Genomic DNA, 14,951 nt, shown 5'->3' on the forward strand with positions numbered 1-14,951 from the left:
GAAACTCCCTTGTGTCCTTCACGAGTGACCCATGTGCTTGGCACAAGCCTCGCTGGGCAGCTGCATACACACAGTCCTGAGAGCCCGCGCCATCCCCTTCCCGCTCCTGCCAGCTCCCACATCCCATCCCCATCCCAGAGGCAGCATTAGTGCCGGGCTCTGCCCCACTGCCTGCCCTGTGCATTACAGGGATCGATGGAGTTGGATCGATACCACCAGCTGAGGACCAAAAGGCATCTGCACCCATCTCTGCTCAGCCCTGGGGCCTGGCACCCACCGTGGCACGTGCCAGGGCCTTGGGAACACCAGCACCTCGCTGCGGTGGCCAGGCACCGGGGCAGCGTCACCGAGTCCCCTGCTAGCCCCAAAGCCAGAAATAGCGGAGCCCATCATTCCCAGGGGTTATAAATAGCCTTGGCTATGGGGAGATGTTGTTTTTCTGCATGGAGAACGCTGCCCTAGTTCTGTTTCATCAATCTGCAGCCAGAAATAGTCCTATTTTCTTGGAAGTTTCTTGCCTCTTGGGTGTGGGTTAAAAATGCCTCGAGGGGCTCCGGGTAGGTGAGGCTGAGCCCACCTGCCTTCGGGGCACAGCCAGAGGGAACCCAGACCTTTCCCTCTCCATCCTCCTGCCATGGACAGCAGGTTGCCAGGGGAGAGCATATCCCACACCCCACACAGTCTATGGTTTGGGGGCTGTGAGGTAGCAGTGGGGCTGGCATGGGGCTGTGTCCCCACAGCGCTGACACACCATCTCTCCCCACAGCTGGACCCACAGGCCGTGCAGACAAAGAACTGGCACATGGATGTGATCGAGATGAACGGGGTAAGCCCCTCACTTCGATTGCAGCTCCTTCTGCAGGGCTGCGTCATGGGGCAATGAAGGTGATGGGCCAGGGTCAGGCTGCAGGGACTCACCCCTGTCTCCCACAGATCAAGGTGGAGTTCTCCATGAAGTTCACAAGCAGAGATATGAGCCTGAAGAGGACCCCTTCCAAAAAGCAGACCGGTGTCTTCGGCGTCAAAATCAGCGTCGTGACAAAGTACATGTGGGGCTGGGGGGCTGATTTGCTCCATTCCCTGTGGCTGTGGGGTTGCACCATGTCCCCTTGCTTCCATCCACACCATAGAGCGTGGCTTTTGCTCTCTGCTGGGGACTTGCCTGTTCCTTCACCAGCCCCATCCTTCCCCCCCATCCTGCCCCTGTCCCGGGGTTTGCAGGGCAGGGCTGGCCCCCATGGGATTCCCTGGGAATGTTTGCTTATGGCTCTGCTTTGTGAACCAGGCGTGAGCGCTCCAAGGTGCCTTACATCGTGCGCCAGTGCATCGAGGAGGTGGAGAAGAGGGGCATCGAAGAGGTTGGCATCTACAGGATCTCTGGCGTAGCCACTGACATCCAGGCATTAAAAGCTGTCTTTGATGCAAGTGAGTGCCCTGGGAGATGGTTTCCCTCCATGTCGTGTTCCCTTGGGAGGGTTTGCAGGCACCAACCCCCCCCCGGTCCCCTGCCTTGCAAGTCCCAGGTCTGATTATTGCACTGCATGTATGGAAAATGTGCTGGTGTGCCCAGGAAGGGGCTGGGGGTGAGGAGGAGGAGGAGGAGCACAGAGCAAAAGCCCAGAGGTCCCAGCCTTGTTTGTGCCTTGGTGTGTGAGCCGCTGCTGCGCCTGGCTGGCTCCGGAGAGACACTGAGTCAGGGCAGCATTGCAAATGGATTTGCAAATTATTCCGCATCCGTTGCCCAGCCAGGCGGGAAGTGCTTGGCTTTCCCAGCCCCAGCCTGGCTCAGTGGAGCCGGCGATGCTGTCCCTGCCCTCCAGCCAGCAGCCTGCCTGGGTAGCTGGGGTGACAGAGGGGATTGAGACCCAGAGGGGAAGGAGGTGTAACGCGTGGGTGCTCTCTGGACAGATAACAAGGACATCCTGGTCATGCTGAGTGACATGGACATCAATGCCATTGCCGGCACGCTGAAGCTGTACTTCCGTGAGCTGCCCGAGCCCCTCCTCACTGACAGACTCTACCCTGCCTTCATGGAGGGGATTGGTAAGGGGATGGGGAAGGGGTTGGTGCCCAAGCGGGGCTCTGTTTGGCATTGCCTGCTCTGGGATGGGAGACTCCTGAGGGTCCTTCCCAGCTTCACCCACTCAGTTCTGGCTGTCCTTGCTGGCTCCAGGTCAGCTCGGGGTTCATGGCGCTGCTCCCCAGGGAGCAGGCAGCACTGGCTGCCGGGAAGCATCCGGCCGTGGTGGGTCCCACTGCTGCGCAAGGTGTTCCCAGCTCCTGTCCTGAGCCCTCTCCCTCCTTGTTTCCAGCCCTCTCAGATCCTGCTGCCAAGGAGAACTGCATGATGCACCTTCTCCGCTCACTGCCTGACCCCAACCTCATCACCTTCCTCTTCCTGCTGGAGCACTTGAAAAGGTAATGGATAAGCTGGTGGTTCTCACAGGGATGCCCAGTGCAGGCGGGAGGTGCAGGATGGGTTTGTCTCGCTGCTTTGCCTTGGGGATTGGATGTGAATGGGAGTTAGAGCCACTAATTCCTGCGGTGCCTGTTTGGCCGTGGGCTGATCCTGAAGTGGAGGAGGATGGTGCTGTGGAGCAGGGCCAGCAACAGTTTCTCAGTGTTGGGCAGGCAGCAGTGGTTCTTTCGTCTCCCAGCCTCTCCAAGAGCATGCAGCCCTAGGCATATCCCACCAGCCCCAGCACACCATGAATCCCTGTGGCTGGTGTCAGTGTTGGCTTCAGGAAAAGTGGGTGCTGTGTCCTTTCCCACCAGTCCAGCAGCAGCCCCTGCAAAACGAGGTGCAATAATCCCTGCAACTTGTCTGCAGTGGGTGGCCAGGACCCCAGGATGGTCGAACTGCAGCCATGCCCCAGAGCTGCAGGGGACTCCCTGTATCACTCATCCCAGGGCAAGTGCAGCACTGTGTGGTTTGATGGGCTCTATCTTGGCCCAGATGAAGCCCATCTGAATCTGGAGAGGGACAGTTCTGGGGCTCACTGGGACCCCAAAACCCATAGGGAGCACAGGACAGCAACGCACATGCAGAGCCTGGTCAGAGCTGCCATGAGTTTGGGACCGATGCTCACAGCTCATGTTACTTGCATCATGAAGGGTTTTTTTCCCCCCCTTCTGGTTTGGCTAAAGCCAAACAGAAAAAGTGATTGAGCTGGGGGCTGGGGAAGGAAAAATCCATTTCCATCCTGAGAACTGGGCACAGCCAGTTCCCACATCTGCTCCCCTGGCCGGGGCTCAACCGAGCAGCCTGTGCCGGGGAGCACAGCTGCCTCCTAACATGGCAATGTTGTGGCCCTGGTTCCCTCGCTGCAGGCTGGCCGGGGTCCCAGGGGGTCGCAGGGGCAGGGAGCCATGCGGGGAGGTGCGGGCTGCTGCGGGGCTCCCCGTACCCTGCCGGGGCTTGGGAAGGGTGGAGGCTTCGCAGCACAGCGGCCAGCAAGGGCTTGGTCGCTGCCACATCACAGCCGGGGCTCCCGGCCAGCCCCAGCGGCTCTGGAGGAGGCCATGAAGGGGGGCAGAGCTCCCTGCCCTGCACCTGGGTTTGGGGGGGCTGTGAAGGGCAGTGACAAGCTGGAGGTGCTCCACTCGCCTCCCATATAGCCCTGTGGTTGCCCCATTGCAGGAGAACAGCATTAGGAGCTCATGTTCCCTCTCTTCCCCATGTGCTGCAGGGTAGCTGAAAAGGAGCCTATCAACAAAATGTCTCTCCACAATCTGGCCACGGTCTTTGGGCCAACACTGCTGAGACCCTCAGAGGGGGAGAGCAAGGGACACCTCACCCTGGCCTCTGACATCTGGTCCCATGATGTGATGGCCCAGGTAAGAGCTGGTGGCATGGGGCTGCAGCCTGCACCAGCACCCCTGTGTGGGGGAGCAGAGGGGTTTGCTTTGTCTGGGGACATTTGTCACTGTCTGCACAAGGACAAGCTGGGAGGTGGCAGCTCTGCCCTTGTTTGGCCTAATACCCGCTGTTTGCCTGCTACAGGTCCAGGTCCTTCTCTACTACCTGCAGCATCCTCCCATCTCCTTCACTGAGCTAAAACGCAACACACTTTACTTCTCCACGGACGTGTAGCCTGCAGGGAGAAGGCACCAGCTGCAAACACTCCCAGCTCCCTGCCGGGGGACACGGACTGGATCGCAGCCCCCCAGGGAGACCGGCCCGGAGCCGGGACGGTGCCGCCTGCAGCTCCTGTACAATCGCGTACCAGAGGCCCGGTCCCACCCCAGGCGCCGTGCCCCTCTGTAAAGTAGTCGTGTCTTATGTCCCTCCTTGTGTTCAGGAATTGTTTTTATGTATATTTGTTCAACGGAAGAGGTAGTGACTGACAAGGGCTGCGGACGCAGGCTTCTCCCTTCGCTTGTTTTCTCCTGGACTCCTCTCTGCCGCTCGTTCCTACCAGGCACCCTTCGTCTCGCCCAGCTCGAAGCCTGCAGCATCCCACGAGTGCCTGTTTCGCTGCCCAGCTCCCCTGCCCCACGCCTGCATGTGCAGCATCGACTTGCTTCAGAGGCTGGGAGCTCATAGGCTTCCCTCTGCCGTGACAGTGCCCAGCTCTGCTTTGGCTTGCTGCCTGCGCAAACGTTGGACCCTGTGCCTGGATCCTGCTCTGGCCCAAGCAAACCGGCGACCACGAGAGCGGAGGAGCAGGGTGCTGCTTCCTCCTCGCCACGGCTCTTCTGGGTGCTTTCAGGCCAGTCCCCTCTACAGCCCTTACCCTGTGCTTTGCCTGTGCGGGTGTAGCATGGCAGCTACTTCCTTCGCTGTACCTCGCCTCCAAGTAGCATTTTGGGGTAACCCATGACACAAGGCTGGAGTGAGAGGGGTTGTGCTGGTCTCGATCCACAGCAGGCTTGAGAGACAGCCAGCCAGGCAGGTCTGCTTCCTCCACCATGGGCTGACCCCAGGTCTGCGCTCTGGCACCAGTAGGTCCCGTAAGGGCACGTGGATCCCAGTTTCTCCAACAAACCCTGCTGGGGTGGGGAACGGGGTCCCTGCCATATCCATAAGCCCATATCTCTGCTGTAGTAAAGCATATGCACCCCTGCAGCCCAGCACTGTCAACACTGGCTGCACCCTGTGGCAGAGCCTGCTGGGCACCTGCATTCCTGCCATGGCCATGAGAAAGGAGAGGTTTTTTTTTTCCCTCCTTGGCTTTCCCTGCTGCCCAGGGCAAATGGCAGCACATGGTCCTGCCTCGGTGCCAGCCCCACTGCCAGATGTTTGTGCTCTGCAGCAGCTGGACAGTCACCCAGCCTGGAATCTAGCGGGGAGGGTTGGGAGGAGGAAAGCCTTTATGGCCCTCACTGCTGAAGGCAGAAGTGCTTTGTTCTCTTTCTCACAAAGCAGTTGCTGCTGGGTTAGCTGTGCCCGGCCAACTCAGGTCTGTTTTAGTTAGTGGCTCCAGTTCTTCACCCCCGTGATGATGGCTGGAGTTGTCACGCCATGTCCCAAGGCAGGATGGCCACATGCCTGTGCTCACTGCCAGGCTGTGCTCTGGCTGCCCCAGTGCCTGGCTCCCAGTATGTCCCCCACCCTCCCACATTCCCAGGTAGGTGCTGGGACCTGTTGGGACACGAAACCTTTCGCTCTGTGAGCTGAGTCCGTGTTCTCGTGGGAAAAACCCCCCCTTCCCCGATTGCGTTGGCCCTGTGCTCTCCTGTGCCAAATGGAGATGGATGAGAAGTGACCAAGCGCATCCCTGCTAACAGTGGCATTGCCTTTACCCTCCTGACTAACAGACTGTTCCAGGTAGAGCCCGGCCACTTGCCACCGATGCACCAGGTATGTCCTAAGCCCACCTTCCCAGGGAAGGCAGCACCTGCCTGCCCTGCACCAGCAAAGCAACGAAAGGAGGGGAAGTCTTTCAGTCCCCCTCCAAAGGGCTCACACTCCAGACCCTGCCCCTCTTGACTACCAGCTAAACAGAAGGGAAACAGCATTGCAGAAAATAACCAGGCGTCTGTCTTGGCCCTGGACCCAGTAAGGAGGCCGAGTTTTAAATCTGACTGCACAACGGATCCCTGTGTGTGTCTGATTTGTTACATGTGTCCAAGTCTCTGTCCACGATACTGTCATTCCAGATGGAGACTCTGTACAGCCAAATCCCCCCTGCGCGACAGTGGCTGGAGGCCTGGTCCACACAGCCCTGGCACAACAGGCTGTGGGCATCCCTACGACTGGCTTTTGCTTGTCCCTGCAGGAAAGAAGGGGGGGGAGACAACGACACTCTTGCAGCTACAGGTAGAATAGAACTGTTAATTAATATTTGACTTTCAAAAGTTGTTAAGGATATATTTTTGTTTGTGTTTTGTTTCAATTTCTGTAGATTATAAACTTTAAATGGCTGTAAACCATGTGAGGAGAACAAAAAAAAGGTTAATAAAAATGCAAAGCCCCAACATTTGCACAAAGGGAGCCTTGTGGTGTTGCTGTTTGTGCTAACTGATCACCTTGGCATCACAGCTTCTCTGTCGTGGAAATCCTGCTAGCTGCACTTCAAGCCAGTGGTATATGCACAGGCATCGTGCCAGGCAATCTTTTAAGAGAAATCTTATGGTTTGGGCTAGATCCTTGCATTTCAGTACATTCTGGAGGAAAAAAAATCCTGGACTGTCTGGAGCCAGCCTGTTTAATCAGCCCAGAATTACTCAAGCTTAAAATTCAGCTGACTTGCACAGCTTCTGGCCTGAGGATACTGAACAGGCGCAGCAAGGGACATCAGGCGATCTGGAAACCTCATCTGATAGATCACATGGTGCTGCCTCCCCACTTCTTTCCATGTGGGAATGGGAGACAATATGCCTTCAAACTGACCACCGACCATCGTATCAACCAAACCACCCTGCTAGTATTGCTCTTCTAGGTAAGCAAGTGCTGTCACCATTCTGGGATCTCAAACTGTGGATGCAAAGGAGGGGAAGTGGGTGGGAGAACCTGTGAAGTGTGTGCACTGAATCTGAAATCCCACTGCCTCAAAAAGATGAGGGTGGGTGTCTGCCCTTGCAGAATGGCTCTACTGAAGTTTAAAATCAGCCTAAATTATCTTGAGTATATAAATTACCCCCTGAGGTCTGAGAACAGAGCTTGGTTAGAAAAACAAGAGTGCTAACATGAATGCAGATCAAAAAGGGAGCTGCTCCTTGAGCTAATGAACATGTTTTGACTTCAGTACCAATGTTCTGCAGAAATACCACTTCGCTTCCCCCAGTGTAATACTCAGAGGTGGTACAGGGACGTGATGGGAAACAGACTGTGGGCTAAGTGAATGCCCAGTTATCTCTCTAACAGTGGTTTATTCTCACAACTCTGTGTTCCAGTCTTGCTATCAAACTGCTGGAACTAATAGCGTGAGCCCGTGGCAGTTAAAGCAGTAGCAAGATGATTTTAGTCCCACAGCGAGGTTAAATCAGGCTAGCCAAGTGGCTACAGAGAATTATACTTCTGCAACAACCTTTTTCCCGCCCCCCTTAAACTGTTTTGTTCATCTGCCAGTAACCACACGGTTCTAAGGCTAAGGATATTGCTTTTCCCTTTAAGACATGGTAAAGAAATCTGGCTCTCATCTCTATACATGAAATAAGGCAAGTTGTACAGATGGTGGTTTGTCTTCAGCTGGTATTTTAAGAAAAGCCTGAAACAACTTATATCTCCACAGGATCTTACCTCTCCCCAACAGAGTAGCAAGCTGCAAACTGATAATCATTCAACACTTGCAGCACATTCAAATACACAGTAAGCTAAATCACTGCAATTCTTTTTGATGCTTGTCCTCCTGCCTCTTTTGATGCTAGCAGCAAACTTCATCAAAATCAGACCCAAAGGACTGAAAAAGCTCAGAGTCCAGGCTTGTTTCCTGGAAACTGACAGTCAGCTGATCCATCCTGGAGATACTGCTCGCTGCGCCTGGCTCCATCCTCACATACTCCTGCAAGTCTGCCTGAAGCAGTACGCCAGGGCTCAGAGCCAGATTATTGTTAGTCATTCAGGAAAAGTGGCCAGCACCATCCAGCTTGCACTGATCAGGACTCTGAAGGCAGTGGAAAGGTAAGCCTGATGGTTCTTGTGCTGTGATGCAGGCTCTTAGCAGCAGCACTGGAACAAAAGCGGAAACTTCCTCCCAAGAGATCCCACTGTTACCGTAGATAGTAATCAATTGCAGCAGAGAATGCAGCAAATCCACCACAGCCGATAACTCCCGCCTTCAAACCAGCTGCAATGCAAAAAGGGTGGGAAAGAATGAGACAAAATAGGAAAGATCTTTTTCTTCTCAGTCAGTAACTAGCTTATGCTGTGCTGGCTTGAAGAGCTTACACCTGCAGGAACCCGGCAGTCTGCTACCATGGAACAATGGCACTCCCACTGCCCAAAGGGATGGGAGGAACCTGGCACACACTGGACCTAAAACTAGCATAGCACAATGGCTGAGCCCTTTGTTGCTATGTTTGCCCTCAAGGGACAGAAAACATCAGTGGCCATTGCTGATTTCAGTGCACTCTGACGTGAGCACTGTGAGTGGTTTGCTGTTGGACTAGGGAAGGATAAGAAGAGTCACTATTGCTTTGAAAGGATTAGATCAAGGACAGACACAACTTAACAAGCTCAATTAGAAGCACTTTCAAGAGCACTTTCCTTTCTGCTCTCTGGACAGTTTTTTCTTAAGGAGAGGTGAGAGAAGTTTGATCTTTCTGATGAGCAGAGCAGCTCTCTTCCTACTTGGAACTTTTTACAGATGTTGTTAGCACTCAGAGGTTCCCAAAGTCCTCATTAGTGCCTGCCGGACTGAATTCCCAGTGCTCCTGCTCTTTCATAGCTAAGCAGAGTTGTCTGTTTGAATTGATACACGAGAAAGGAGGAAAGCATTTTCCTCTCTGCAAATTAACAGAGTTAATGTCAGTGAAATATATATACAAGCAGAGCTTTGTTAACACAAGAGCTGTAGCTTCAGAGTTGCTCAGTATGTATTTTTGGATTCCTCCCCTCCTTCCCATCCACACAGAAGAGTGTGGATAGCTAACACTACTTCCTGCTTTTTCTTTCAAGTAAATTCTGTTGATTTTCCTCCAATCTCACTGTCCTGTATGACCAAACCTCCTCTACCCACACATCTTTCAAGCTGACAGGAAAGTGACAGAGCAGTTCTGCCAGTCTGGAGTACACTCTCATATTGACACCACCATAACCCAATGCAAAGAGATTTTCAGTCTATGTTCTGTTTAAAAATATCACCTGCTGCATAACCAAATTAGTTTTATCACAGAAACAGGCACTACCAACCTCTGAAGCCGATTGCTCCTCCGGTGATGCAGCCACTGATAACACTGTTCTTCCAGTCTGACTTGCCACGATACTGTGGAATTAAAAATGAGAGTCAACAAGTAAATATGGACTGAACACTCAGTGTACCAGCACCAAGAAAGACGGAATGACCTTCCAGCCCTTTTCAGCTGAGGATGTTTTTCCCTCTATTCTCAGCAGATGGCCCCCTGCACTCTCAAAGAGAAGACTAGCAGGGCCAGGAGAAAAAAGAACAGGTCACCCAGAAAGGTAAGACAAAGCCATATGGTGCAATGCAGTGCTACAGCAAAGACTCTCAGGTGAGCTGATCCAGCCCCCTGAGTACAACACTGTGCACTACAACCAGCTCAGAGACTATAACAGCACTATACCTACACAAGTGCAACACTGAGCCTGGCCACGCCGCCTGGTTCTCAGCACAGGTGACAGCCACAGTACCCTGCTGACAAAGATGGACTATTTCCACAGCCAGAGTAAAGATCTCTTTGTTCTGCTCCATTGTGCAAGCAGACAGACTTTTCTTCTACATGAGTTATGAAATCATTGTGTCTTTCAATTAAAAGGCAGGACTCAAATTCATAACAGGCTTGTTTTCCTGTTTAAGAAAATGAATTATAGATTCACCACTGAGCTGCACAAGGTCACTTCTTGCCATAGGGGCAAGATGAAAATAGGCCTATTACTTAAGAGCTTTGATCAGAGGATCCCTTTCTCCATATGGAGTTTTTAGAAGCCCAAATTACCATGTGGCAGCTCACAGTTTGATATTTTACAAAAACAACAGGCGCTCGTAGCTAGGCTTTTAAAACTTTGAAAAGTTACTTTTCAAAACAACACCTATACTTGCCAACACATTCAGGACTTGAACTGAAAAGTACTTTGCTTACGTATGCTGTTCTGCTTGTTCTATCAGAGAACAGCAGTTCTGAAGACAGGTGTCAAACCTCAAAAGCTCTGATGGCCAAGAAACAGAATACACTAGCCTACTCCCTTGCCCTGTTACAAAGGAGATGCACATACTTGGATGTAGTAGAAGAGATTATTAGTGTACAAGAAAACGTTTCTTACTGCTTAAGAAGTTCTTACTCACAGATTCAACGATACATTCAGTGCAGGAGAACATGGCACCCACAATAGCGAAGTTCTTTGCATAGGATATGCCCCGCTGCCCCATATCTTTGAGGACCTCTTTTGCTGTTGGCGTGCGATATGGATCCTTGGGATCAAACCCAACATTGGTGTCGATGCCGGCTGTGAAGACACCAAAGGCGCCTCCCAGAACAAACCCTGTAAAAGACAACCAGTATGAAATGAACCTGGCCTGGATTCAAGCAGCACATTCCCTGCAGGCACCAGAGAACCTCTGCTCCTACTGTCTGTCAATGCTGCATTGTGAAAGGGGAAGTTTAAGAGCACAAATGCCCTGTCCCTTCATACTCTGGAAGCTGTTGCTGACAGGCTGTGCTGAGGAAAGGCTGTGAGCCTTTACAAGGAAAGCAGACAAAGATCCCTCCCTGGAACCTGTGACATACACTGGAGGCTTAGATGAAGAGAATGAAAACATGGGGGTCCTTGTGCTGCAATTTCATCTCTACCCCCGCTCTCCCGACCATATGGAGGGGGACCCCCCCAGGCTCTCCGCAGCCGGCCGCCCCGTCCCTCATCCTCTCCTTGCCCCCTCACCCGCCGCACCGCACCGCACCTCCCACACAGGCCAGCGCCGCCTTGAAGGCGCAGCTCTCCATGGCGCGCTCCACCATCTTCTGCTCCTCGCTCTTGGGCGGGCTGGGGATTCCGCCGAACGTGGCGGGGTCCCACGCGCGGGGCCGCCGCTGCTCGCCCACCAGGTGCTGCAGCAGCATGCTGTACTGCAGCGGCGGCCCTGGGGGAGGCTCCGGGCCGCCCGCAGCGGAGGGCGGCGGCGCTGCGGCCATGACCGACCTCAGACACCCGCCACCGGCTGGGCACCGTGTCCCGGCCCACTCCAGGCGCCGGTAACGCGGCTCCCGGCAGCAGCGGCGGCGCGCGGAGGCTCATGGGAGTTGTAGTTCCGCTGGGGGGAGGCGCCGGCAGCGCAGCATCTGGAGAACTACAACTCCCGACAGGCGCCGAGATGCCCCGGGTGGGCATGGGCGGGTAGCGCGGCTTCCCACGGGATTGGTCCCTTGGTGCTGGGAGGACTACATTACCCGGCGTGCCGCGCGCCATCCCCCTGGCGGCCGTTGCAGCCGCTGCAGGTGAGGTGAGGGCTCCGGTTGTCGGAGCATCTTGGAGAGCGGCGGCGGCGGCAGGTGAGCGCGGCTCGGGCTCGGGCTCGGGCTCCGGCTCCGGCTGGGCTTGGCCGGCGGCCTGTCCCGGGTCAGCCCCATGCTGGGGGACGCTGAGGTGCCGCAGTGCGGGGCTGAGTCCGTCTGCCCTGCTGAGGTGCTAGGAGGGATGGGAAGCTGTGGGGTGTCGCGGTGTCGGTGCTGTCCTCCCGCCGTCCTCCTCTGACAGACTTCGGTTGCGCTGGTGGCTGGGGGGCAACAGGTCCGTGGCGGGAAGGTCGGTTGTAGCCACGTCCGTTGAGCAGACGAGAGGAGGGCACTTGAGGCGCTGCTGGCTGTAGGTATGGGGCGGCTGGAGCCCGCCGTTTGCCCCGACAGCCTTCGGGCATCGTCTGAGGTGAGAGCTGAAGGACCTCATGGTACCTCAGCCCCTAGCCCGGGCTCGGGTATGTTTCACCCAGGCTTGGTGAAAACGCTGGAGCATCAGGCCACCGCCGGTGCCTTTCTAAGGAAACCCTAGCTGCCTCCAGTGTAAAGCATCAATTTTACTTTAGGGCTTCTATATGTCGAAGGGGCTAGAGATAACCAGAGTCTGTCTCTCTGTCACAAATGCAAACTTGTGTCAAATCATATAGAAAGCTTGGCTCTTGGAAGCTGGTTCTGTTTGGTAATGAGATGGGGAATGTTCCTTTTTTACCCTCGGTAAACCAGGTGCCATGAGCATTAAAATACCTTTGGTGTGCTTTGCTTCGTAGCATTTTGCTCAGCCTGTTTTACTTTCTTGTTCTTGTAGACTAAAACCAGTTTTCTGTTTGGCTCGGCACAAGTTAAGATAGGTATGACTCAAAACCTGCTTTCTTGACTTCTTTTTTGGCTATTTTTCTATTTAAATCTTAAAAGTTACCGTAGGTTTTTAAACTCCTGAGAAACAGCTGTGATGGTTTCAGTGGGGTGCTTTGAAGTAGAGTGTTTTAATAATTAAAACTGGTTTAAAAGATTTAATAATTATTTTTCAAACCATGCATTAACCATGAATTCTTCCTGACGCCCTGAAACCTTCCTGAAACACAACCTTTTAGAGGTCCCAAAGTTATCCGTTTCCTTTGTTTTTATCCTTCGTGCTTTGTCTTGTTTGTGTCTTAGTTTAGGACTGGACAGGTAGGTTCAAACAGCAATTTTAAATCATGGATTTTACCACTTCAAATATTTCATCACATGAAGTTCATTGCCAGTAACTTTCCTCTTAAATTCCACTGCCCTCTACTGGCAGGACCAGCAGGATCCACCTGCCCACTGCTCTTCCCTTTCCACTTGCTTTTAACTCCTTTTTTTGTTTGTTTGTTCGGTTTCCTTTTTTTTAAGGTCGAAACCATTGAAAAGCATTCAGTTAAAATCTACTGAAACAGTCTCTGTACAAAGCAGAGAGGGTTGCTGGCAGGATGATCTCCCTAAGGAGCCCTGAACTTCAGATTTCAATCTTCTCCTTGATCCAAAATAACCTCCTTGGGCTGATTTTGAAGTTGCACTGCAAAGCCTATTTTCCAAAGGCATAAAGGGAAACAAAAATATGTTGGATTTGGAGTCTGAGCACTAAGAGTTTACAAGTATAGCTGGAAGATTGTTTTGACTTTCTTTTCTGTGTTCCTGGGATTTGGAGGCAATGCTGGGTTACTATTCGTTTGTAAAGATGATATAAAGAAATACCGTGTAGCTACAATTACATAAAATACTTATAAATCTCCATATCTATAAATATATGTATATGTTATATTCCTCTCCTCATGTATTTTATCTCCTTATTTCTGCTGTTCTGTGTTCTACATATGAATAAATACATGTGCTTGAGTATTTGAATAACCTCGTCTATCCGAGCAGACTTTTCATGTGAGTGAAATCAGAGGATTAAGGCATGGAGAGAGGATCAGAGAGTTCAACACATCATTTGACAAATAAGTTATTCAAATGAAACTTTCAGCTGTTTCTTTACAAACCTGTGAACCTTCATTATTGCGCATGTGTGTAGCCAACGCATTTGATTCTCTTCCTTCACCAGGCTCCTGCTGTCTGAACTTTGTCCCTGAAATCCCACTTTGTTCTTGGAGCTGTTAAGTCCAGTGTAAGAGCTTTAGGTTATTTTTAACCTTCCTTAGTCCCAGATGAAACATTTTTGTTTCATTTGAGTGTGCCTCTTCCCTGTGTGATGACAGCATTAAGTGCACATAATGATGAGTTTTTCTTCTGCTTGCAATACACAATGTTCCAGCGCGCTCAGTGTCTGTTTCAGCAGAGGGCAGCACATGGGGATGTGAAATAATTGTGTCTCGCTTGAACTTTACAGTGACTCAGTCTTCCTCCCACACTTCAATATTCTGCAGACAGGATAAACCTTGGAAATAATGGGGGTTTTGTCTGAAATCCTGTTTTTGCATATGTCTTACTTGTAGAGTTCCCAGGATTTGCATAGGCTTTGGCTGTCACTTTTTGGCATTGCTATTAAAAACTTTTCATAGTCCTTAACTTTATTTTGTAGAACTGCCAGTTCCAGAGGCTCTTCTCAAGTGTGTGAAGGTGGAAGTCAACAGTAATTAGATTCAATCCATTTTTTTTTATTTATGTCTACCTATCTGCACCTTTTCCCCCTTACCAGAACTGTGATGATCTTGAGGAATGAGAGGAAGAGGGGATAAAGCAACAGGCATTTTAATGAACAAAGGGACAGCTTTCAGTTGTACCACAAGCAGAAGGAAGTCTGGCTGCTATGCAGTTGCCTTTCCTCTTGCGTAGGAAAGGAAGTGTGCTGGGGCCTGCTGGGCTCCGATTCTGGCAGCAGCACTTAGTATTTCCATTCTGTAGCCTTCTCATCTATATAATGTTTGATGCCTTCTGACTTCTCATCCAGATTGTGAATGTAATGTTAGTTTTGTTTGTTCTTACCTAAAATATTTTAGGTTTGAGAGGGCATTGGAGAAGTTCTTCATGAAATACACCTAAATACAGTGAAGAAACCTTGCTTCTGTACTTCTTAGCTTATATGACTTTAACCAATATATGTCTGAGAATACAGCTATGTTTTTGCTGAGGTTGCAAGGCTTTCCATTTTGGAGAATACTGGCACTATCATGGCAAAGAGCTAAAGTACTGAAAAAAGGTCAGATTATAGCTACCTGGCAGGTGTGTAGGAGTTAAAATTGAAAAGGCATCCTGACTTACTGTCAGGATGTTTTTTCTTTAGGTCAATATAAGGTAGACTGCAGAGAGACATTTCAATAAAGTCTCCTTTTAGGATCAGCAGACATATTCCTTGTGGCTCTGTTCTGTACCTCAGAAGGAGCAGGATGTGGGTTTTCAAGATGTGTTTGATCCTGTCT

General features: G+C 51.7%; 3 protein-coding genes across 7 annotated transcripts in view; 2 read left to right on the forward strand and 1 right to left on the reverse strand.

The window, feature by feature from the left end:
• Positions 1 to 6,436, forward strand: part of ABR (ABR activator of RhoGEF and GTPase) — a 39,467-nt gene extending 33,031 nt beyond the window's left edge. For all 5 annotated transcript variants that reach the window (XM_061470194.1, XM_061470195.1, XM_061470196.1 and 2 more), the window contains 7 exons: positions 767 to 826; positions 934 to 1,043; positions 1,286 to 1,425; positions 1,909 to 2,043; positions 2,313 to 2,418; positions 3,690 to 3,837; positions 4,004 to 6,436. In XM_061470194.1, coding sequence (XP_061326178.1) covers positions 767 to 826; positions 934 to 1,043; positions 1,286 to 1,425; positions 1,909 to 2,043; positions 2,313 to 2,418; positions 3,690 to 3,837; positions 4,004 to 4,093 — 789 coding nt within the window. In that variant the 3' untranslated portion in view covers positions 4,094 to 6,436. The remainder of the gene's footprint in view (positions 1 to 766; positions 827 to 933; positions 1,044 to 1,285; positions 1,426 to 1,908; positions 2,044 to 2,312; positions 2,419 to 3,689; positions 3,838 to 4,003) is intronic.
• A 1,048-nt stretch (positions 6,437 to 7,484) lies between these two features.
• Positions 7,485 to 11,341, reverse strand: TIMM22 (translocase of inner mitochondrial membrane 22). The gene is made up of 4 exons (XM_061470199.1): positions 11,019 to 11,341; positions 10,407 to 10,603; positions 9,296 to 9,368; positions 7,485 to 8,231 (listed from the first exon to the last, which is right to left on the reverse strand). Exons 1-4 carry the CDS (start codon positions 11,248 to 11,250, stop codon positions 8,155 to 8,157), a joined length of 579 nt encoding a protein of 192 aa, XP_061326183.1. The 5' UTR covers positions 11,251 to 11,341; the 3' UTR covers positions 7,485 to 8,154.
• A 205-nt stretch (positions 11,342 to 11,546) lies between these two features.
• Positions 11,547 to 14,951, forward strand: part of SPECC1 (sperm antigen with calponin homology and coiled-coil domains 1) — a 94,916-nt gene continuing 91,511 nt past the window's right edge. The window contains exon 1 of the mRNA XM_061470201.1: positions 11,547 to 11,607. The gene's annotated coding sequence lies outside the window, so the exon portion shown is untranslated. The remainder of the gene's footprint in view (positions 11,608 to 14,951) is intronic.

The sequence above is a fragment of the Pezoporus flaviventris genome, unplaced genomic scaffold, assembly GCF_033815535.1.
Source record: "Pezoporus flaviventris isolate CSIRO_AGI_PZ_B2104156 unplaced genomic scaffold, CSIRO_AGI_Pfla_v1 ptg000063l, whole genome shotgun sequence".
NCBI classification, from domain to species: domain Eukaryota; kingdom Metazoa; phylum Chordata; class Aves; order Psittaciformes; family Psittacidae; genus Pezoporus; species Pezoporus flaviventris.

Bases quoted from the DNA above. Each gene is read 5' to 3' on its own strand.
- TIMM22 (XM_061470199.1), bottom strand. From the start codon at position 11,250: ATGGCCGCAGCGCCGCCGCCCTCCGCTGCGGGCGGCCCGGAGCCTCCC. The intron at 10,604-11,018 runs GTGCGGTGCGGT...TGTCTTTTACAG, and splicing joins GGCGCTGGCCTGTGTGGGAG to GGTTTGTTCTGGGAGGCGCC. The intron at 8,232-9,295 runs GTTGGTAGTGCC...TTTGCATTGCAG, and splicing joins AGGAGCAATCGGCTTCAGAG to CTGGTTTGAAGGCGGGAGTT.